The 22,461-nt window shown below is 35.3% G+C and overlaps 4 protein-coding genes across 7 annotated transcripts; 1 reads left to right on the forward strand and 3 right to left on the reverse strand.

Moving 5' to 3' along the window:
- Window positions 1-2,085: 2,085 nt before the first annotated feature.
- Window positions 2,086-7,531, reverse strand: LOC117780938 (D-3-phosphoglycerate dehydrogenase). Its single transcript, XM_034617634.1, has 6 exons — window positions 7,319-7,531; window positions 7,119-7,169; window positions 3,761-3,915; window positions 2,896-3,115; window positions 2,706-2,838; window positions 2,086-2,651 (listed from the first exon to the last, which is right to left on the reverse strand). Exons 1-6 carry the CDS (start codon window positions 7,400-7,402, stop codon window positions 2,296-2,298), a joined length of 999 nt encoding a protein of 332 aa, XP_034473525.1. The 5' UTR covers window positions 7,403-7,531; the 3' UTR covers window positions 2,086-2,295.
- Window positions 4,830-6,110, forward strand: LOC117779493 (histone acetyltransferase KAT5-like). Its single transcript, XM_034615710.1, has one exon. The coding sequence runs from the start codon at window positions 4,830-4,832 to the stop codon at window positions 6,072-6,074; it is 1,245 nt and encodes a 414-aa protein (XP_034471601.1). The 3' UTR covers window positions 6,075-6,110.
- A 2,403-nt stretch (window positions 7,532-9,934) lies between the features above and the next one.
- Window positions 9,935-12,403, reverse strand: LOC117779896. The gene has a single exon (XM_034616242.1). The coding sequence runs from the start codon at window positions 12,365-12,367 to the stop codon at window positions 11,837-11,839; it is 531 nt and encodes a 176-aa protein (XP_034472133.1). The 5' UTR covers window positions 12,368-12,403; the 3' UTR covers window positions 9,935-11,836.
- On the reverse strand, window positions 12,397-22,119 carry LOC117779895 (voltage-dependent L-type calcium channel subunit beta-2). Of its 4 annotated transcripts, none has more exons than XM_034616239.1 (8): window positions 21,373-22,119; window positions 20,149-20,265; window positions 19,866-20,087; window positions 19,506-19,617; window positions 16,897-17,384; window positions 16,446-16,613; window positions 16,255-16,381; window positions 12,397-12,897 (listed from the first exon to the last, which is right to left on the reverse strand). In XM_034616239.1, exons 1-8 carry the CDS (start codon window positions 21,490-21,492, stop codon window positions 12,419-12,421), a joined length of 1,833 nt encoding a protein of 610 aa, XP_034472130.1. In that variant the 5' UTR covers window positions 21,493-22,119; the 3' UTR covers window positions 12,397-12,418. The 4 variants fall into 4 exon arrangements, with proteins under 4 accessions (XP_034472130.1, XP_034472129.1, XP_034472132.1 ...); XM_034616238.1 differs by having other exon boundaries at window positions 16,897-17,396; XM_034616241.1 differs by lacking the exon at window positions 12,397-12,897 and adding an exon at window positions 14,261-14,286.
- Window positions 22,120-22,461: the final 342 nt, after the last annotated feature.

Below are 22,461 nucleotides of genomic sequence, written 5' to 3' on the forward strand. Positions count from 1 at the left end.
TGCTCGTAAAGTGGCAAAAACGAGGAGTTAATGCCAATAAAGTTGAATTTCTTGTTGTTGTATTATATGCACTGACAACGACTAAAAATAATAAAGGTCTTGGCCTGGTTTACAAGTCAAGAACTGCACTAACCCATTTGAGAGTTAAATTACAAAATCAGGAGTCCGCGACGGCGCTATCCGCTTTATTTATCTATTTTTTTTATTATTTATTCACTTGTTGCTCCGACAACGCGTTGCTGTAGTTGCTCGACCGTAGATCCCATTCAGACTGCGGCTCAAAAAATGGCTGCTGTGTCCTTTATATGGCGTTGGCTTCGTAGCTGCAGCTTCGTCTCGGTTCCGGCATCAAATACGCCGTACGGTGTGCGGTGTACGGTGTACGTCTCGGTGACGGGGTGTTGCGGTTGTGGGCGCATTGCGCGCCAAAATTAAATGGCGTATGGCTGACAGGAGCTGTTCCCGTTGCGCCTGCTACTGCTCCTGCTCCTGCTATTCATTCTGCTGCAGCTCCACCTCCAGCTCCTGTCAAATGTGGGCTTATACACTTTAAATAGCACGGGGCCTGACTGATGGCAACTAAAAACAAGTGTCGTACTGTCGATTTTTTCAATTAAGACTGACAAGATGCTAATTTATAATTTCTCTGTTTTTTTGATGTTCAACAAGGTTGTGTTTAAAATAATTTAAAAACTACGAATAGTTGTTGATTTTAAATCGCTTGTGCTTATAATAACTAGTATTAATACTCGCATAATTAAGACCGTTTTTATCCGAAAGATCTCTTTTTATTCTTTCGTCACTTGTTTGAGTTATGGTTGGACTTTCGTCAGTCGCATGGATTAACGGACAATTAGTGAGCATTATTTCAAGAGTGCTCCTGAGTTTTTACTTCCCACATTTCAACCTTTCAGTGTGGGTGGTCCTTTAAGTTGGGTAAATTGGTCAGTATCATCTGTTGAAGGACACAGATTGTCATGAAAGTGCTGTTGAACTTTAATCTTTCACGAGTGTATGTACATTTCGGACCATTCTCTAAGTGCTGTCACTAGTGTAGGTGTTGGTAGGTATTGGTCAAGTGCACTAGTTCATGGACGAGGATTAGTTCGGCGATTGCTCTTGAAAATTCAGTGACTTCCGTCACTAGTGTGGGCTAATTAGGTTGGACGATGGTCAGTTGCACTGCTTCAAGGACACGTTGTGCGGATTATCCTTGATTCCCACGCAATTTATGCAAATATTTTTATTTAATGGACACGGAAATCGCAACAGACCTGTGTCCATATCAAAAGTTTCAACATTATTTAACTACGAGAAATCGAACGTATTTTCCTGACAGTTTGCAGAACTTTAAACATATGCCAAACATGCCTGTGTAGCTCGAGGAACAGGAAATGGAGATGTGTACACTGTACAAATGTTGGCTGAGTGGTTTCATAAGCATTTTATTGGTATTTGAGTTAATTTAATAACACTCACGTATTCATTCATTTCGAATGTCTACCAATTTAATGAAATTATATTCATATTCCTACGACCTTTTTACGCAATGCGATAGTATTCTATTTTCAACCAAATCAATTGAGACTTTCTTCCCAAAACCTCACTGCTGCAATTTTAACATTCTTTTGTGTCTAAGAAGTGATAACAAAACCGTATAATTGAGACAGACCAGAAGTTACTCTCTAATTTATATTTAAGTAATATGATATGTTAAAAATATCTGCTAAAAATTAAATAACAGGAATATATCCAATTTAAGTAATTTATTTTAACATATTTTAAATTCCGAAAGTTTACATTAAGACAATACATTTTCTATTAATTAAGATTTACTCGTCGTTTAAAATATAATATATACAAAATTATAAGTTATTACCTGTTACATTAGCACTGAATTATAAAGCCTTTCCTTACCTATTTCTTGTTAACAGGGTATAAGAACCAATAATGGACTCATATGACAGATAATAATTGAATTCAAGTTAAATTTACCAACAACTTTTTAAGAAATAGAAATTGTTTATTAACAACTAATGTATTGATTGCTTTGCGGTTTTGATAGTTCAAATTGGAAAACTTCTGTTTGTTTTAATTTGTATGGTTTTTATTTTTCGCTACAATAAATGTGAGAAGTTTAATGAATCTTTCGATTTCATACCCACAGAAAGTAATTATTAATAAACAATTAATATATTGTGGGTATTTTTTATTAATATAAAAATGACGTTGTAAGAAATTAAAAGTGTTGTATGCCTTGGAGTGGGAAAGAGTTATAAGATGATTATTATGGGATTACTGGTAATGGGCAAGGGCTTCTTTGTTGATAACACCCAGGTATGTTGTATACTTGGGTGAGGTGCCATTCAGGGCAATGAATTGCTCGGCAACCTCAACAGCGACACGGACTTGAGCCTCAGAGGTGCTGGCGCCCAGGTGAGGCGTGGCCACGACTTTGGGATGATTGATAAGGGCCTTGGTAACCTCCGACTTGGGTGGTTCTTCGGGGAAGACATCGAAAGCAGCGCCAGCGCATTTGCCACTATTGAGAGCATCCAAAACAGCCCGTTCATCGATGATGCCGCCACGTGCCACGTTGACAACCTTGACACCTTGCTTGCACTTCTCCAACGTCTCCCCGCAAATTAGGTCTGTGAAAGAAATGAAATTAGATTTGATTATCCAATACGTCAATGGTAACTTACTTCTGGTAGCCGGTATCAGTGGAGTATGCACTGTAATATAGTCGGCCAGTGGCCAAATTTCTTCCAGGGTCATTTTCTCAATGCCTGCTGCTTTGGCCTCCGCCTCCGTGGTAATGGGATCATAGCCAATTACCTGACATATTGATGAGTATTAGCTGGAGCAAGGAATATCAATTAACTGATCGCTTACCCTCATGCCCCATGTCTTCATGCGTATGGCCACTTCACGTCCAATGCGACCCAAGCCAAGTACGGCCAAAGTTTTGCCATAGAGCTCACTGCCGCTATACAATTTCCTGTCCCAGCGACCCTCCTTCATGCTCTGTCCGGCAGGCACAACGGGACGCGCCAGAGCGCCAATTAGGATGCACGTCAGTTCACAAGCCGAAATAGAATTGCCGCCCGGAGTGCTGAAAAAGTAACAGAATTTGTTGTTAAATACACCCAACACATCGTGTCATTCCCCAAAAAGATTTTAAGAAGTTGGGGAAGGAGGAGGAGGTGGAGGCACTTGTTGTGACTAGACAGCATTATGCAAATGACTGAAATATCGCGTTCTCGTATTGTATCCCTCTCAATCCAGGCAGGCTCAATGGCAGGAGCAGACAGAATCCTCGTTACCCAAAATGTGTATGGCCGTCTAATTATGCGTGTCAAGGCACATAATTCGACTCCGTCACTCAACCCAGTCAGCCAATTGGTTGCTACGTTCATTTCTTTCCGACAATTTAAGTGTGCATATTTGCAATTTCTTATACCCTTAGCGAAAGGATATTGGTGCAGTCAACAGGTAGTCATTGTTTTGACAAAATTTAAAAAAGTGCACATATTAAGAATACTCTACTAAACATACCAATAGCTATGTTCTCTTTCTGTTAAGTAATTGTTTTGACATAATTGAACATTTTGAAAGATATCTTTCAAGTGTCAAAGGCAGGGTATTTTAAGTTCGTCAGTGCAGCGGGTAGTTAAGTGCTCTCTCTCCCTCTCTCGTTTGTGTTTGCTTACATCGTCTGACATGCATTGGCAGTGCTTTCAAGGGAGCATTTACTTACTTAAGGACAACGACATTATGCGATGTCGCTGCAGCCACATCGATGTTGTCCACTCCGGCTCCCGCTCGACCCACAACTTTAAGGCTCCCCGCTCCAGCTGCAAGAACTTCCGCTGTTATTTTTGTATCCGAACGCACAATCGCAGCATCAAAGTTCTGTAAGATTTGATTATGGCAAATATATATATATATATATATAAATAAGTTTAAAAGGGTACAATTGTATTCCTGAATTGAACTCGCATTATTGCGAATTCTTTTTTATTGGTATTTATATTTGTCATATAAAGGCGGAAGCCAAGTGCTCATAACTTTAAAAAATACAATAATAAAAATTCACCTTTGGTCTGTGTCTCAATTTATTATGAATTTCTTTTTTATATTATTGCCATTCAATAGTTATTATCACCAAAGTTCAACCAATAACGGAGCACTCAGTATTAACACTAAGCAAATAAATAATAGTGATGGTAGTGATCATTATTTTATTGTTGCATCGACGAATCGATAATACGTTGTGCCGATAACACAATGTTAGTTTTTTTTTTAATTTTGTAAATAAATCTTGATTTCTGGCATTGTGTGCTAAGAGCTAAGTATTTAAGTAGGTTCTCTACCTAACTTATAAAATTAGCTATAGTAAATTTATTTCTAGGACCCTAGTAGCTAGTGCTTGTTTAAGTATTATTATGTTTAGAATTGCATTTTTTTTTGTTTATTTCCTTATTTTGTAAGTGAGGGAGCTAATTAATTTTCTAAAATAAAATTTATCGTAAGTCGAAAATAAGCAGTGAACTATCGTGATCGAAAGCTAGTTCGAGATCGTGACCGTTAACAGCATACGATTTTATGTCACGTGTCATAAACACAAAATTTTTTGTTTTCGGTTGGATTAAGATTTGTTCAATTGAGCTAGTTCTAATCCTGACTATATTTAATGAACAAAGCGTAAGTTATGTTTTTTCAAATAGGCTAAATATTAATTGTTATTTACACTATTTAGATATATCATTGAAAAGCTATTAACTCAGTGCATATTTGGAGAGTGAATATCAAAAAGGAGATTAATAATGAATTGTGAATCGGCGGCATCTCTAACTGTGGGCTGCCGTCTTCAAGTGCGCATACGACAGTCGAACGACTGGCAAATGGCGGAGATCGTAAGCATTCGGAAGATGGGGGATAAGCGAAAGTTCTATGTGCACTACGAGGATTGCAACAAGCGATTGGATGAATGGGTCACCGAGGAGAATTTAAATCTGCGCGATGTGCAAAGACTTCCTTGTGTTGACCAGACCTCGGAAAGTCAGGAAAAAATAATGCTAACGACACCAAAGAAATGTGGAAGGCGCAAACATCGCAAGCACGTAAAGAAGGAAGAAAATAGTTCAAAAACAACTTCAAATGAATGTGATCCACAGGAGGGGATGATAACCAATTCACGACAAAAGAAAAATGAAACCCTTGTGAAGAATGTCGAAATGATTGAGTTGGGACGGTATCGTATAAAGCCCTGGTACTTCTCGCCGTATCCAAAAGAACTTTGTCAAATGGATTGTATTTATCTGTGCGAATTTTGTTTGAAGTATTGCAAGAGTCGCTTTTGCCTGGGACGTCATTTATCCAAGTGTACATTGAAGCATCCGCCTGGTAATGAGATCTATCGCAAGGATACTATATCCTTCTTTGAGATTGATGGACGCAAGGACAAGGTGTATGTTCAGAATTTATGTTTGCTTTCGAAACTTTTTCTCGATCACAAGTTAATTGACTTTGCCGTGGATCCATTTCTGTTCTATGTGATGACTGAGTTTGATTCACGTGGATTTCACATTGTTGGCTACTTTTCCAAGGAGAAAATAAGCGATCAGGACTACAATTTAGCCTGTGTATTGACCTTGCCGCCATATCAGCGCAAAGGCTACGGTAAATTGCTCATTGAGTTTAGCTACGAACTCTCCCGATGCGAGGGAAAAACTGGTTCTCCGGAGAAGCCGCTCTCTGATCTTGGACTGCTCTCCTATCGTTCCTATTGGACGCAGGCTATACTCGAGATTCTGATCAACCCGAATCCCGGACCTAATGGCGATAGACCTTCGACAGCTATAAATGATATCTCCGAGATTACGGCCATACATAGTGGCGATGTTATATATACACTAAAAAGCCTCAACCTGGTTAAGTACTTCAAGGGTAAGCACATAATCTGTCTAAATCATGACACTATCGAACAGCATCGATCTGCAATGAAGAAGCGTAAGATACGCATCGACTCCTCGTGCCTACGTTGGACCCCAAAAGATTGGGCAAAGTGATCAACAAATAATGGCGTACATTGATCCAACAATGAGAGCAGAGTGAGCTTTGCTATTATCAATATTTGAGTTGCTTTATCCATACTATTATCTTATCAAACTTGAGTATATTGATCTTTTGTTTTCATTCATTCAATCAGCATTCTGTAAAAGCTTTCGAGCACACACACACATACTACACCTACACTGTAACTTTGTAAGCTTAATGAAATGTAGATGCTCCGAAAGCTTTTTCACTAGTACACGTGCTTTTCTTAATTACAATAAAATAGTTTCCTAATAAATTGTTAAGTCGAAATATCAGTATTTTATGCGTACAATAAATTGTAGTGTAGACTCAAGACAGATAACGTTTTCAGATAATCAAGGCTAATAAATACACACATCTGTACACATTTATAAGAACACTATGAATATGTCATTTAAAATTTATTAAATTTATTAAAATTGAGTTTAATTTATCTTACAGTAGATGCACATAAATGTGAATTGAAAGTATTTGTATGATTTGAGCTCAATAATGAATGTGAAGAGTATTTATTATTTGTATAAATTTAGTTTATAATTAATAAAAAAAAACGTTGAATACGTATTTCATTTTATAAAATATTTTTAAAATTTAAAAAATTGACAAGAAAATATACAATCTTTAATATAATTTTCAGTTGGTATTAATGTGAAGTAAGAATATTATTTAAATGATTTCCAAATTTCAAATGAATTAAGAATATTATTTGTATGATTTCAGTTTAATAAATAGCAAAATAAATTGCATAAATCATAAATGTCTAAATGCTGTCAAATGCACTGCTTGACAACAGGTTGTTTGTTATTTATACTCGTAAGCTAGTATTACACAGATAAGTATTTGTTTTTACTTTCAAATGCAATTTGCAAAGCAAGATAAGACAATATTACACGCGTTGTCAGCTCACAAACAATTTGTACACACACAATTGCATTTATAAGAATGCAGCTCTTAAGTATATATGTATGTACATATATTTGTATGTGCTCATGTTATGTAATCGGATTGTTACTTACCTTTACTGCTTTACAGAGCTCATCAACCGGCAATTTAAGCTTGTAAGTAACCTGAATAAAAGAAAATTTAACCAAAAACCACAATAAGTCTGATTGTACAATGTACACACATAGGTAGTATGTATGTGTGCACTTTTATATGCCACTCAAATACTTATGTATATATACTCGTATATGTGTAGATTAATTTATCAACTTACATTGATGCCATGCTCTTGGAGAAGGTCGACACATGATTTATCAACTTCATCGCAGACGAGAACATTTTGAATTTTTAGTGGCATTTTGGCAAAGTTTTAAAAATCTCTTGAAATGCAATTACTGGAACTGGAAGGTTTAGTTAAAGGGCTTGTATACCAAATACACGCACAAACTCACACACACGCAGAGCGACTTCACTTGTCGGTCTGAGCTTGATAATATAACTGATTCGGAATGCGAGAGTCAACGGCCAACGAACCGGCTGGACGGCGACTTCAACTGTTTCTCTCTGAGAGTGAGCGAAATCGATCGAATTTGATAAATAACAGCAGAGATCAAAATTATGTGTGGAGTGAGAGCGCTGTCTGAGTAAACATACGTTCACATCTACACGAATTTGTACACATGAGTGAAGGCGTTCCTATGTATAATTCTGTACATGTGTGGGTGCTCTACGTACAGTATATATGTACATATGCGAATAAGTCTCACTGTTCGAAAACAAGCTTAACCCGTCGGTCGCCGCAAGGGTTAAATAAAGTCACTACAAAGGGTAAGCTAAGAATATTATTTTCTTTTTTTGAAAACTGAAAATGTGAACAGAAGTTTTTAATAAATATTTAATTTTTACCTTTAAAAGTTTCAAAATACTGTATTGAAACGACAACCATAAGTAAACTTTCGATTCATAGAAGATAAGATTGACTTCAAAGTAAACAGGAAGTTTGAATCAAGTAAGTATTTTTCCACAACCCCATGAAATAATGTACACGTTTTCATTTATTTTAATTGGTTTTAATCGCCATTTAGCGTTCATTTAACTACATACTCGTATTTGTTTTAATCATATTTTAAATCAATTTTTTAAACATATCAAACAATAAACAACAGAAACAACTCAAAAACCCTAGGGCAGAAACTGTAATTTGTAAATTTTGTCCCCTTTCTGAAACTGAAAACCAAAACTTTACAAAAAACATATTGAGATATCATTGGCTATTTACATACGATTAAGGTAAATTTATCGGATTTTACATTATAAATATGTACGTAAAAAATATTCTATATTAATTTAAATTGATATTTTGCACAAATAGTTGCTTTTATATTCTGAATTTGGTTTGGGTAATTTTTTCACCCATTTTGCTTTTACTTTTATTTATAGTTTGAATTAGAATTTGAATTCGAATACGGAATCTCAGGCGTGCATAAATATTTGTCATTTTTCTCGGTTTTTCGTTTATAAACTTTTGCATATATTGTTCATAAAAAAAATTATAGCTTGCATTTATCAAAGTGGCTTAAAAACAAAAAGGAGTCTTCTTTACATATTAAATTTGAAGTTTTGAGTTTCGTATTTGAAATGTATGAAATAGAAATATTCCCAAAATAATTTAGGGGATTTTCACTATATAATTGCTTGTGTGATTGTGTATAAGAATGTTTGTGTTAGTTAGTCAACAAAGTTAAATACATATTTGTGATTGTTGTTATTTATTCTTTATTATTTTGCTTAAGGTTTTATTTTGGATAAGATCGAAATAATTGCGTTATTCAAAATAAATCATTTTATTTTATTTTATAATACGAAGAGTTGATTTTCTTAACAACTTTTCTATTATATTATGTTTCTGTTATTATTATTTGTTTTTTTTTTTTATGCATTGTAGATAATATTTAACATTATGCATATTAATTAGTTTACTATTGGTAAAGTCCGTCCACTTGACAAACTGGATTTATTTAAATTTTGTTATTTATAGCAGGATACATTTACATTTATTTATATTCATATTTTCTTTTATTGTGAGTTACCAGTTCTGTGAGTATATTTGTATAATTTACATACATATGTACTATATTCATATTTGGTATATGTATATTTTATTGTTTTTTCTCGTAAATTTTGTGTTCATTTTTAGGTTTTTGTTTATCATTTAATTTCCTTTCTGTATGCTCTCAACTTTAAGCTAGTATTAAAAAGTAATTTTCAATATATATTTAATTATAGCTAATAAATAAATTTGTTGCCGCTTTATACAAGAAATGTCTGCATATCTTTCTCATTATCATTATTGTTGTTATTAATAATGTTATTATATACGTGTATATGGCTCTAGCAATCGAATCCCCAGTCATAGCATCGGGGTCGAAGCCCCCTTTTCAAGTGATACAAAATGTTTTAACGTGCAGGTCTATTAAATATGTATTCATGTATTTATGTATTTGTTATAAGCTGCACAAAATGCAAATGAGCGTAATCCTGATGTTCTACTTTTCGCTAGGCTCTTTTCTTCATATATCTCGCTATATATATATTTTTCTTATCTTTTTGGTATAGGATACTTATTTATTATGATTTGCTCGGTATTAGATGGGTCAATTATAAAACCAATATTAAAATCTAACTTGTTCTTCTTTATCGTTATAATTTAATGGTTTTTCTTTTGGTATTTTGTTTTTGTTTATACATATGCACATTTGCCTACGATTTTCGTATGGGTTGAACACTTAACAATTTTTTCTCAATCTTTGTATCCAGATTTAAATACATTTCTTTATAAAAATGTTAGTTTTCGGGAGGCTTAGTTCATTTACTTATCAATATTTTTTACCAAATAATATTCGCCGCGCTCTCAAATTTCACAATATTCCACTCTGTCTCAATTTCCAAAAAGCTCCTATTTCCTTTTCATATACCCTTGGACTGTATGTTTCATTTAGTTTTTTACAGAGTGTCGTTAGAAGTACCGATGTTTTTAATATACAAGATCTACTATCTTTTAAAGATTTCAAATTTAAAAATTTTAAAATATCACAATTTTTTATAGGTCTAATTTGCAATGCGCTAACAAAAACTAGAAAATTTTGCAAATCTGAAAATGATTTATTTTTTGAAAAGTAATCAAGTGTATATTATATTTAAAACATCAGTACCCAGACCGAACGCTCAAAATTCCAACACCATCTTAAGCTACTTATATAGGGAGTGCAGTGATCAATCAATCGTAAGGTCTATCTCTGTCTCTTTCTATTGCGAGGCCGATTCGAACAAAGCTCGTATATTACGTAGTTAGCCTGAATGAATTATGGTTAAGGTGTGGAAGTAACTACTTACTTAGCGCTAATCAATCAAAGCGCTGGAAGTGGAGGAAGTTAAGGAACAACAACTCCCATTATATTCGAAAGTCGCGATCGATTTGAATTCAGTGCGTTTTGTTCATTCTGTTTCATCTTTCTCGTTTGTTTTTTGAATTTCGAAAAAACCGTTGGATCAATTTTTTTTCAGGTGGTTGGAATTGTAAAAAGAGTGCTCGTTTGGAATGGACCAGATCAAAAACATACTTACAATAGTTTCTCCGTATTATTTGATGTTTTGATGATTGAATCGTACGCAGGCGCAAAACGTAATAAGCTTTTTTTTCTGCTTCTTTTTGCTTATCTTTTCTGTTCTTTATTTTTTTTTTGAGGTCAAGGAGAATAAAGTTATGTGTATTCTGTGTTATTAAACATCTTGAGGATGCCAAAATGGTTTTTGTTTTTTTTCTTTAAGGCACTGGTAGTATTAATTGCTATATTAAAGCAACTAACTAGGCAGAAATCAAATAATAATTAATAATTGGAAAATTAGTTAAAGCTTAGAGATTTGCTAAGGAACAAAGCGCTAAGAGAAGAACTATAGAAAATGGATCAAACTAGAAAGCAATCTTATAGAGGATAGTTAGTAAAGGGTATATTTAAAGTTCGTTTCTTTTAACGAGTTCAAGCAGTTTGTACTTATCTTGAGTATAGATGGTTTTATTAAAGAGATTTCAATCGATTCTGAGTGTAAGTGTGTGTGCCTGCATTTACTTAGATTATTATAAGTACTTTATTTATTTTTTTTTTTACTAAATTATTAAAGCTGCCACTTATGAATTAGTTTATCGTACGCATAAAAAATATATATATATATATGTATATACGGTATGATACCGTAACTACAATGATTACCACCCAAAAACCACATGACACACCCCGCACCTCGTTCCCCTTTCCCACTCTAGTTTTTTTAATCCTTGTGGTGAAATGCATTAACAAATTGTTGTTTGTTTAGGTGTAAATCTTAGGCTTAGTTTTGTTTTAAGTTTATATGTATACTCAATTTTATATTTAGCTTTTTTTTTTAAATAAAATCTCATTACACTTAGCTATAGTAAGTATTTAAGACACATTAGGCTGTACTTAGCATTGTGCTATCCTCTTTAACCATGTAAGTGTATTTTCCCGTTCAGCCCCAACCTTAAAGTGGAAATGTACAAACTTTACTTGAATTTTCATTTGTTTTTGTTTTGGTATTCGCTTCTTCTTTGGCACTGAAATAAGTATGCTAGATTTGAAATTTGAATATAATGATGGTATCTTCAATCTAATGTCAAGGAATCATATCTAAACATATTGTGCAATTTTCATTATACTTTCGCTTATTCTCAAAAAAAGTTCTGTGTGTTGTTGTTTTGTGCCTCGATGAAATCTCTTCAATAAAACCTATCCATGCTCAGTATGTCCTCCTCGTCCTCCTCAACAATGATCTTATTACGTATTGCATGCGTGATCGCATCGATCTTCGTGAAGGATGATGACGATGACCAATCGTAGTCCAGTGTTTTCGAATTGGAGCCGCTACTTATGGATCTGTCTTTGAATCTGTTAATGCTGCTCGGCGGATTGGCAAATGAGGTGCTTTGATAGGCATACCTGGGATACAATTGGAATGCGGAGGAGGTGGAGGTGGAGGTGCGACTACTGGAGTGTGGACGTGCCTGTGGATAGGACAGTGGCTGGTGTCGCAATGGGAAGTGTTCGCGTGGACGCTGTGGCGTCTGCGACAGGGAGAACGACGAGGATGACAGCCACTGATCCCTCGCATGTTGTTGTCTGGGCAGGAATGAGTGTGTACTACGAGTATGTGGATGTGTATCGTGAATGGGTTGTGAGTGCTGCTGTCTGGGTATCGTATTGGGCTTGTGTATTATGTCAAGATCAAAACTATTGTCACGTGCTTCCATCAAACCTGGCGCTTTCGAATCGATCTGATCCCACCCCTATATCCACGATTCCTACATGGCATTCAGCATTCTCCTACTACTCCCACCACCTCTATGCGGACTGTATTCATCGCGATCGCGTTCGACAACAGCTGCCGCTCTCGCCACATCCCGCGGATCATCAATGCGTGTCGAGGGTCCAGGTCCATAGCGGGTTCTCGAGCTGCCCATCAATCGATCATCACGCTCAAAATCGCCATCGTCGATCAGTCGACCGCCGCGGGATAGATGACCATGATGTGAGGCGCCACTTGGCCCACTTCGCATCGCCGGAAACTCAAAATTACGCTCGTCTAACATCTCATCACTGTTCAGATCGTAATGCATCAGATCTCGATCCCTCGCATGCAATCGCTCTCTTTCCTGACGCTCATAACGCTCCCTGTCGCGTTCAAAGCCAGCCGCATGACCGCCGCCCGCACCGCTGCCTCCGCTGCGATCCTGGTGACGTCCTGACGCCTGGCGACGGCTGTGATGGTAAGAGGCACCTCCTGAAAAATGGACACACACAAACGAATCTTAGACAAGTTATTCCATTTCAAACTGGCAAAATAACAAATCAACCAAAAACCGAAACAAAAATTAAACCAAAAGCAAAGCATTCGAAACGCATCAAAAGGCAATTGGCATGGCCCTAAGCCATTTATACTTATGCCCAAATACACTCAATACATTCAGTAAATATTCAGAATTTTTTCAAAATAAATCACGCATATATTCCGCTGATATTCAATATATATTCAGCATAAATTATTTTGGATATTTTCAGCGTACATATTCAGCATATATTCAGTTTAAATTCTGCATTTATTCTGGATGCATTTCGTGTATTTAGTTTAACTAAACAGTCGTTTTAGTAACACGGGAGTGCAGATATTTTGAGTGGTTTTCTAGCTATTTTTTTTTTATTTAACCATCTTACATTTAGGACTCCCATAACGATTAGTATTGGCTTAACAAGAATTTAAGGGATAAGGTAAGGATCAGTAACTAAAACTATGTATCCGGCAAGCCGAATTTGAAGAAGAAACCTCTGTTAGTAATTATTTATACTAAGATCTTTTGAAATTTACAAGAGAAAATTATAATATAAAGAATTTTTATAATTCAAACTAATTACGGTGAAAAAACTGAATATTGTAATAGACGTCGGGCCGCGTAAAAAAGGTATTTTTCATACCACTACTTCTGCTTCCAAAACTTCTATTGCAATTATACAGATTGAAATAAAATCATACAGGTTATATAAGCTGTAATAGGGTATATTTTTAATAGTAACTGATTTCTTCTGTTGCGATACTTATAGTATAAAAACAAATAAAATAAGTTTTCAATCTTTCTGAAATATATATGTATGTACAATTGATTGTTCTTCGTAATCTATTTTTAAAGATATTATTTTTTTTTAGAATGGAGTTAAATGGTCATAAACCTGGTTTTATTTTAAATATTTCTACTAAAGATTTTGAAATAGATAAATGTATCTAGTTGATAGATTGGAAAATGTTAATAGGGAAATTGGGAAATGAGGAGATGCAACCAATAAAATATGATAAATCGAGGGAGGTTACAACAAATCAAACAAATAAAGTTAAAAACTAAACTAAACACGTTGTTTGGGGGGGGAGTCCATACTCACTAAGCCAACATGTGTCTAAATAACGATTACAATTTGAATGAGTTGAGTTTTTGCTTAGTTTGTTTTTTGGTTTTTCTCTAGCTTGAAATAACGCGCGACAACATAGATAAATTATTAATTATTGAACACAAAATATATCGTTAGCTATTGGACTGTACTGGGCTGAGTTCTTCCGAGCAATGTAGGAATCAAGTAGAAGGACGAGGACGTGGACACTAGAGGCGGACGACGCCAGGTGTAACTAGAAACGAGTACAAAACATGGCAAGTGCACATTTTAGACAATAATACGATACGATTTCTGGTCGATTTCCTTAAAAGGAGTACGTAACATTACGAATATGGAGTTTAAGAATATGATAATACGATACATATTTTAAGAGAAGCGTCTTAAGGTCGATTAGTTTAGTATTGTTAATCAAAACTCAAGCAGAAAATATAATAACAAAAGTCAAAGAGGATATCTTAACTACTGTGGTTAATAGTTATTTAATGGTTCCCGACAAAACAGAAGAACAGATAGTTTTATTGGGTCTCTGTGCACCTCATTCAGAGTCGGGCCAGCTTAAAATTGACGAGTATTTAAGTTGTAAACTGGAACAGGCTTCTCATTATTGGATACGATCGATTGTAACGTTTGGTTATAATTTTTTTTTGTCTCTATATTTGTACTGTCTTTGTTGATATATCTCTATTGTGTTGATCTTGGTAATTGGATTTGATATTATAGCATTGTTGTGAAGGAACCGGGTATGTCTCGTGCTGTGAAGTGTTTGCGTAAAAAATAAACGAAAAATAAATGAAAAACAAAGCACAAAATTCAAAATACTTAAACTAATTGTAATAGCAAATGATTTCAAATGTTTCAAAGCGACTAATCAAAATGATATTATAATTCTTAGCTTTCTTAAAAGATCGTATAGGTACTTTGTTTAGCGGACTCACAGATTGGGCTTATTTCTCTATTAAGATCTAATCGTTTTATGATAATTTCTACGTGTTACTTTTAAGCGTGAATTGAAAAGAGTCAACGATTAAATTGTACAGTTCCAAAGCAAAATTAATGATAAGTCTGAATATATGACTATAGAGATTACAAATTAATGAATTATGAACAACATATACGATAATGTACTGTGAAAGAAAAGCTGAGCTAGGAAGGCTATTGTAAAAGTATGTTTTTATTTAAGTAATATATCGAAACTTCTATATTTAATAATAAAAATAATCATCAACAGTATTATGTTTAATCTTTAAGTTTTATAAATTGTGTACTCAAAATAAATTACTTGGAATGTGTATGGATACTAAGTATTTGGATTGACGGTACTTATAAATTGCTGTTTGAACTTATGCGAATACATTTAAATCAAATAATAAAGTTAAACAGTTGAATTTACCTTGGTCCCAATCGAACTCTCTATCCCAATCCCTTTCTCGCTCTCTTTCCCATTCGCGTGCTCTCTCGCGCTCCCATTCCAAATCTCTTTCTCTGTCTTTCGAGCTGCGATCACGGTTGAACTCTCTATCCCAGTAGTCGCGCTCATTTTCACGCTCTCTTTCCCTACTGTCACGCTCCCGATCCCGTTCCCGACTACCCTCACGCTCGACACTCGCCATACGGGGCTCGAGCTCGTCAAATTCCTCGCCATCGACTGTCAACGAGCCGATGAGACAACGAATCAACACGACGACACGCGAATGCGGAGAGAGAGCAAGAAGAAGCATTGATTGGTTTATACGGTACAGTCATGGGAATTTGAATTTGAGAAAGACAAATTTTAGAATTGTATTTTGAACGAGTAAATGTAAAGTATATGTAATTTAAATTTGTGAAAATTCGTATATTGCAATTAAGTAAATGTATGTGCATGTAATTTGTACATAATATGTATTTGTGTCGTTAACCGATAACAAAACAAATTTTTAACTGACTATTAATGCTTTTATGAACTGTTCGAGCGATTATACTATATATATTTTTAATAATATTTTTTTTTAACATATTCTTTTTTAAATTCTTTGAATTTCCAAACGTTAATGGATGAAACTGTGGATATTGCTGTGGGCAATTGGAATTTGATTTCTTAAGAATTTCACGTCGAACGGAGAGGGAGGGGATACGATACGATACGATAAAGATACGATAACGCGTATGAAAATGACTATGCTTATTAGATGAACCCCCGACTTGAGATTCCTGACTTTACCTGGTGGTGTTGGACCCAAGCGAGCTTGATCTACGGTAGGTGACGATGACACCTCTTGAGGCAGCGGCCTGGCAATGGCCTGTACTGCGCCTGTACGGAGATCTGGATGCGTGGCCTTCCAATACGTCTAATAGGGTAAGAAATATATATAATATATGTATATTGCATACGGGCTAAATTGTTATAGTTACGTCCAAGTATTCGGCAATATGTTCGCAGGCGTCTTCTAATTGGTTCTCGTCTAAAATAACATCGAACATTTCGGGTGGACATTGGGCTAATTTTTCAGCGGCAACCATTTGTACGGACAAGTTTTTAGCTTGTGATTTGCCTCGTGATTTGATTAAACGCTGTAAAACCTATACCAAAAATAAGAGTAATCCATTAGATGATGTTAGTTTATAGGTAATTATTCAAGTTAAAGCGTCAAGTCATTGTTTTACAAATTAAGAAAAGCTTTTTCTTGCTTTTTAATTATTTTTATCCAATATTGCTTGCTTATGGTTCTAAGAAAAAAAAGTGTTGCAAATTCTAATTTGGAATACATTAGGATCAATTATTTTACTAAACCAATTTAATTTATTTAAAACAATTACTTGACTAACTTTATAGATAGATAAAAATAGAATAAATCAAACTTACCTTACTACTACTAATCTTTAAGTAAACTATTGTTGGCGCTAATGAAGTTTTTGCTAATTGTGACGGATGATTGATTGTATCACAATCGAGTACGACCAGCTGGAGTGAACGGGCCAGCTCAAAGATTCGCTCGATCTCCTCCTGAACTTTGCCAAGACAATCGGAACGACTGCTGGATCTCTCCATAATGGCACGTTTCGATGGATTGTTCATAATGGAACGCTTCGCCAATGATATATCGGCCATGACGCGCGTTATGATGATGCGACCTTCGAAACGATGCTTGAGGAAATCGAAGAGCGCCTTTTGCATCATATCGGTTACCTCGTAACCTTTAAGGCTTGGACCCACTAAAACAACGGGACGCATCGATGGCACCACATCGTACGGGCTGGCGGTTTCCTGTTTCTTGAAGAACGGCTTTCGCTTCTCCTTATTGGGTTGAGTTGCCAATGGTGTTTTGCCATGTCGTCCTGGTCCCATGGAATCTGATTCGTCACCTGATTTGTTAGTATCATTGCAAATAGGCAAGAGAGAGAGAGAGAGATAATGGCATCGGATGAGCGAATTTATGATTTCTACCAACGACGATCGAGCGCTACGAGTTGCCAAGCCAATTTTACAACTAAAACTGTTTATTTCTTTGTAGTTCAAACAATTTATATGTACAAAATATACAATTACTTGAGATTGTTCTTAAAGCAACTGTACAGTGTGTGTGTGAGTGTGAGAGTTTGATTGCGGGTGTATATTGGTGTCTTTAGTGTGTGTATCTTTTAATTTGAAATTTTTGCAACCGTACCACACGATTTAAAAATGCTGTTGAAATGTCAACTCGAGGATGAGACTCTCTCTAAAGTATAATATCTTAAGTCTAAGGATTTGTGTGAGTGAGTGACTGACATTTTTGATTGAATTATCTAGAGATGAGCACTACAAGCAAAGTTCAATTAAAGCATCTAATAACGGTACATCTATAGAATACTATTACAAATTCCACTCTCGCAAAAATATCTCAACAATTTAGAAATTCGTGACTTTGATAATCGCTCTTAAAATATTAAAGAATTGTTTGCGAATGTGAATTTCAAATAGATTATGTTTTAAAATGTGTTTTGAATAGTTATTATAAGGATTTTTTAATCCTGTGCATATTGTTCGATTCAAATTGAAACTAATCGTATGACAATATCTTTATTCCTTAACAAACTAACAAGGATCTTTCTTAAACTTTTTTCTTCCCCTAGCTTAAAAGATTTAAAGTACAACTATACTTTTAAGACTAAAACTTTGATTTCTTTAGCACAACAATATAATAAGTATATAATTTCAATATAATATAAGTTTCATGACAATTGGTTGATTAATGCTAAAGTTGCTTAATATAAAATTTTCAATAAACTGAAAGGTTTTGCTCATCTCCAGATAGGAACTTTGAACAGCATTTAATTGGCCAAAGCTATAGCTTTACTGAATCGAGCAGAAGCGAATCGTTGAATTAAAATGGATATTCTGATTACCGGATGAGAGAAGACATGGACAAACCTTTGTTTTTCTTGCGTGGTGTTGTACTATAGGGGTCTTTGGAAGACGTTTATATCACACAGTTGGTACAGATATTATTGTTGTAGTTTTGGTTAGTGATAGTTGTTGTTGTTGTTGTTGTTGTATTAGTTGGTGTTAGGTAAAAGAGAGTTGAGTGCTGTTAATAGGATATTCTCTTGCTAAAACTTTCATTTGATTTAAATTAGGAAAGTTCGGGCAGATGAGTTAGAACGTGCTCTATACGAAAGCGAGTGTTAATTGTCTATGTCTGTTTGAGTGTTTGAGTGTCTGAGTGTCTGAGTGTGATGCATTCTGGATCAATTGATAGACAGGAGTTTTGATCATGCAAAAAGTAAGTGTACAAATATCTAATTATGTTGTCATTTATATTGGGTTCGTTTGGTGATTAATATTTCCTAATTGCAGTTTCATAGTGTGGAGGGCGAATGTAACATGATATATAATAATAAAAGAACTCAAGAGTTGTACAGAAATTACAGGAATTTTGTAGCCCGGTGTTTGCCAGATTGAAGTTTCTCAAAATGATAATTAAAAACGGTACGCGATTTAACTACGATCGATTTTTAAGTAAGTGTAAGTTTAAGTCGGACGGCCTTATCTGTTTGTAGATCAACTGATATGACTCGGATTGAAGATATATATATATTAATATAGAGACTCTTGTTTGGTGTCCACTGTAACTGTTGCCAATTGAGGTTGAATTACCTAAACTGGTACCGACTTTTCACAGACTCAGATGCACTCACGTGTGGTATATAGTAGCAGTTGTAGTAGCAGTAGTAGTAGTACTTTTGTTGAATAACAATATATATGTTTATATGATGGTCACTCCGTAACGGAGGCTCGTCAGTTAAGATCGTTATACGACATACATAATTACAAAAAGAAACTAAACATATTACTTTGAAAAACTCGTACAACAAAAGAAGAAATAATTATTTTTGTTTTCTTTTTTGCTTGGATTAGAAATTAGATAGATATACGATATACGAAATAAAACCTTGCCCAATAAAGAAATTAGGAGAATGAAATGTGTGTCATACCAGGTGTGGGGGGTGTGCTACCTCGTGATGGCTCCGCACCTGCTTGTCCCGCACCTAAATTCCCACTAGATGAGCCCTTTGTGCCGTACAGTCTTGAGGGTCTAGTTTGATTCTGCAAACGATAGTATGATTTACTTAAATATCATCTTAAATATGGTATATACATTAGAGTGGGTAAATTTGTATGGATTAAAATAAGTGCAGCAAGCAGTTATCAAGTGGAAGCTCGATATTGATTTTAGACCCATGGTTTCTTGCAAAATTTTTCTTAGAACTTATCGTATGTTACGAATTGGAAAACCACTTTGTTGCGATAAAAATTGACCCACTCTAATATACATATTATACTTTTAGACGCACCTGCATTCGTATGTTGTCTAGCTTAGCGGGGCTGGGTATGAAGCCCACATCACAGCCTTCCTTAACCAGTCTGCCGATCCACCAGTTATTGTCATACTTCTCCTTGATGTGCAGGAACTCCCGCATCTCAAATGAAACTGCAGCACCTTGAACGGGCGAATCGTCGTCGATGGCTCCATCGTATGCTACGTTGGTTCGCACAGCGAACGCTACTGGTTTGCTCTATCGAATAATTACTGTACTGAATACATTTTCAGTTTCTGTTGAATTTTGTATATCTTACCCTCGCTTTATCCAACTGGCTTAAGGCCTGACGTTCCTTTTCTCGCCGAAGCGATTCCTTTTCCTCGTCTAGCGACAGATCGGATGACGGTTGTGAGTAGTTCGAGTCGGCAGAACCCTACAAATAACAAACACATCACATACTAAAATTATTCAGGGCAACATGTTGCATTTCTATTCAAATATACATACAAAACTCATTTGGCTAAGTAACAACCCAATCCATTGTTCTTTTCTTTACATAAAAGCTACTTTAGATACACAAAGAGTTTTATATATATATATCTGGTTGCAAGTACATTGAATTTTAATTGGACGCTTGCCAGGGTCTCTGGGTCAGATGTTGCTATGAGTACAAGACTTATTGCCCCATTTTAAGAGACTTTATATAAAACACTGTTTCATTATTGAATGTGTCGAGTATTTCATTTATACCTTGTTCTAACGAAAAACAGATGATTTTAAAGAAATATAAATCATATGTAATCTTTGTTATTTGTTTATACTTTGATCCGGCTTGAAATATTTTTCAATAATATAAATATAAATATAGATTTGAGTATAATTTGCACTGGAACATCTATAAACAGATGTTAGTAATATAAAAGTACAAGTGTTGTTCAAAAATATAGGCATACTTATATATATAATGCATATATAAGTTAAAGTTCTTGCATAAAGAAATTAAACTGCAGTTCGTAGACTTAGACATGTCAAGACCTTTGTAAAATAATTAGGAATATATTTATACAAAATTGTCAAAAATCCGTAAATTATATTAGAGTTTGACTGCAGTTTCAAGGAACAAAAGACAAAAGAAAATTAGTTAGTTATGTACTTGGGCATATTAAAATCAAATTTCTTTAATGAGAAGTTTGTTAAAATGAATTCTTACTGTGTTTCTTAGATTTTGGCCCATCGTGACGTATAATTTATAAAGAAGAAATTATTTATAACAAAAAAAGTAAATTTATGGATAAATTCGTTAAAGAGATATGTTACTAAGTCTCTGAAAAATATGCTTTACACTATTATTTATACATTAACTTAAATATTTTTATTAACTTTGCTATTTGATTAAGTTCATAGAATCTTAATTGTAGACAGATTCTGTTATTAAAAGAATGTTAACGTCACTCTAGCATTTGATAGAAATATTAAGCAACTCTTAGATGACTGATTGAATGAATGTGAATATGAAGTAAGTGCATTTGCATATTATCACCTGTGTGAATAACTTATTGTATCCGCTTTGGTATGATGTATATCCAAGGCCAAATCGAGACTCTCGATGTTGGCCGCCCTGAGTTGAGGGAGCATCTGAGGATGATGCACGCTGCACCATGGGCCTGTCAGCCCGATAATCTTCTTCGAATGAAGATATTTTGATGGTCTTTCGCACACAATGTGATAACAACAAATGTAGCTGCAAATGCCGCAGCTGATGAATGGACGGGAATGAGAATGATGACGATTGTGACCACGACCACGACCACGACCGCGACCACGATGACGATGACGATGACGATGACGATGACGCGCCAACACGCAACGTCAAAGGAATGCGGCAATGCTTGAAGGATGCGATAGTCACGATTTGCCGCGCCTTGTGGCACGTTGTCCCTGCCACGGAGGTTGGACGCCAAGCGGCAATATGCAATCCACCAGAAATTGAAACCACCGTGCAAGTGACCAAATTAGAGAGTGAGAGAGAGAGCGATAGACGAATGGCGAAAAAGAGGGAAGTCTGGAAACCAGAGGCACACTGATTGTAAACGATGAATGGTAAATGGTAAATATAACTGGAAAGGCACACACGCTGACTTCCACCGTCACTGACTTTTTTAGGGGGACAAATGCCCCCCCTTTGAATCTCTGAAAGATTCTCTTTATTATATTTTATCCGCAACGCGATTCTACGTCGTATTGCCGTGATTCGATACCGTATTGGCGCCTCCGGATGCCTTTGTTGTGAGTTATAAATAGGTATTTTGTATGTCAGTCAGTTGACCCGCGATGAGCATTTCAATTTTTCAGTATATCGCATGCACGCAAATTACTGGAAAACTCCCGAAAAAATGAGAGGGGGGTAAAATTCGAATTTATTTTTCCCTTTTGCTTTTTCTTTTCTTTGCTTTTGCTTTTCCTTTCTTTTTTTTTGTTTTAGCTTGCGTGGCTGTTTTTATTTGCTTTATCACGTTGTTTCGCTGCAGAGGGTGTTTGGAGGGGGGTATTCACTATATGTTTTATCGCACTTTGGGTTTAAATATGCTAAAGTTCACTGCGTTTTAGATTGTAACCGATTTAAACACCG

The sequence above is a fragment of the Drosophila innubila genome (assembly GCF_004354385.1).
Source record: "Drosophila innubila isolate TH190305 chromosome 2L unlocalized genomic scaffold, UK_Dinn_1.0 4_B_2L, whole genome shotgun sequence".
NCBI classification, from domain to species: Eukaryota; Metazoa; Arthropoda; class Insecta; order Diptera; family Drosophilidae; genus Drosophila; species Drosophila innubila.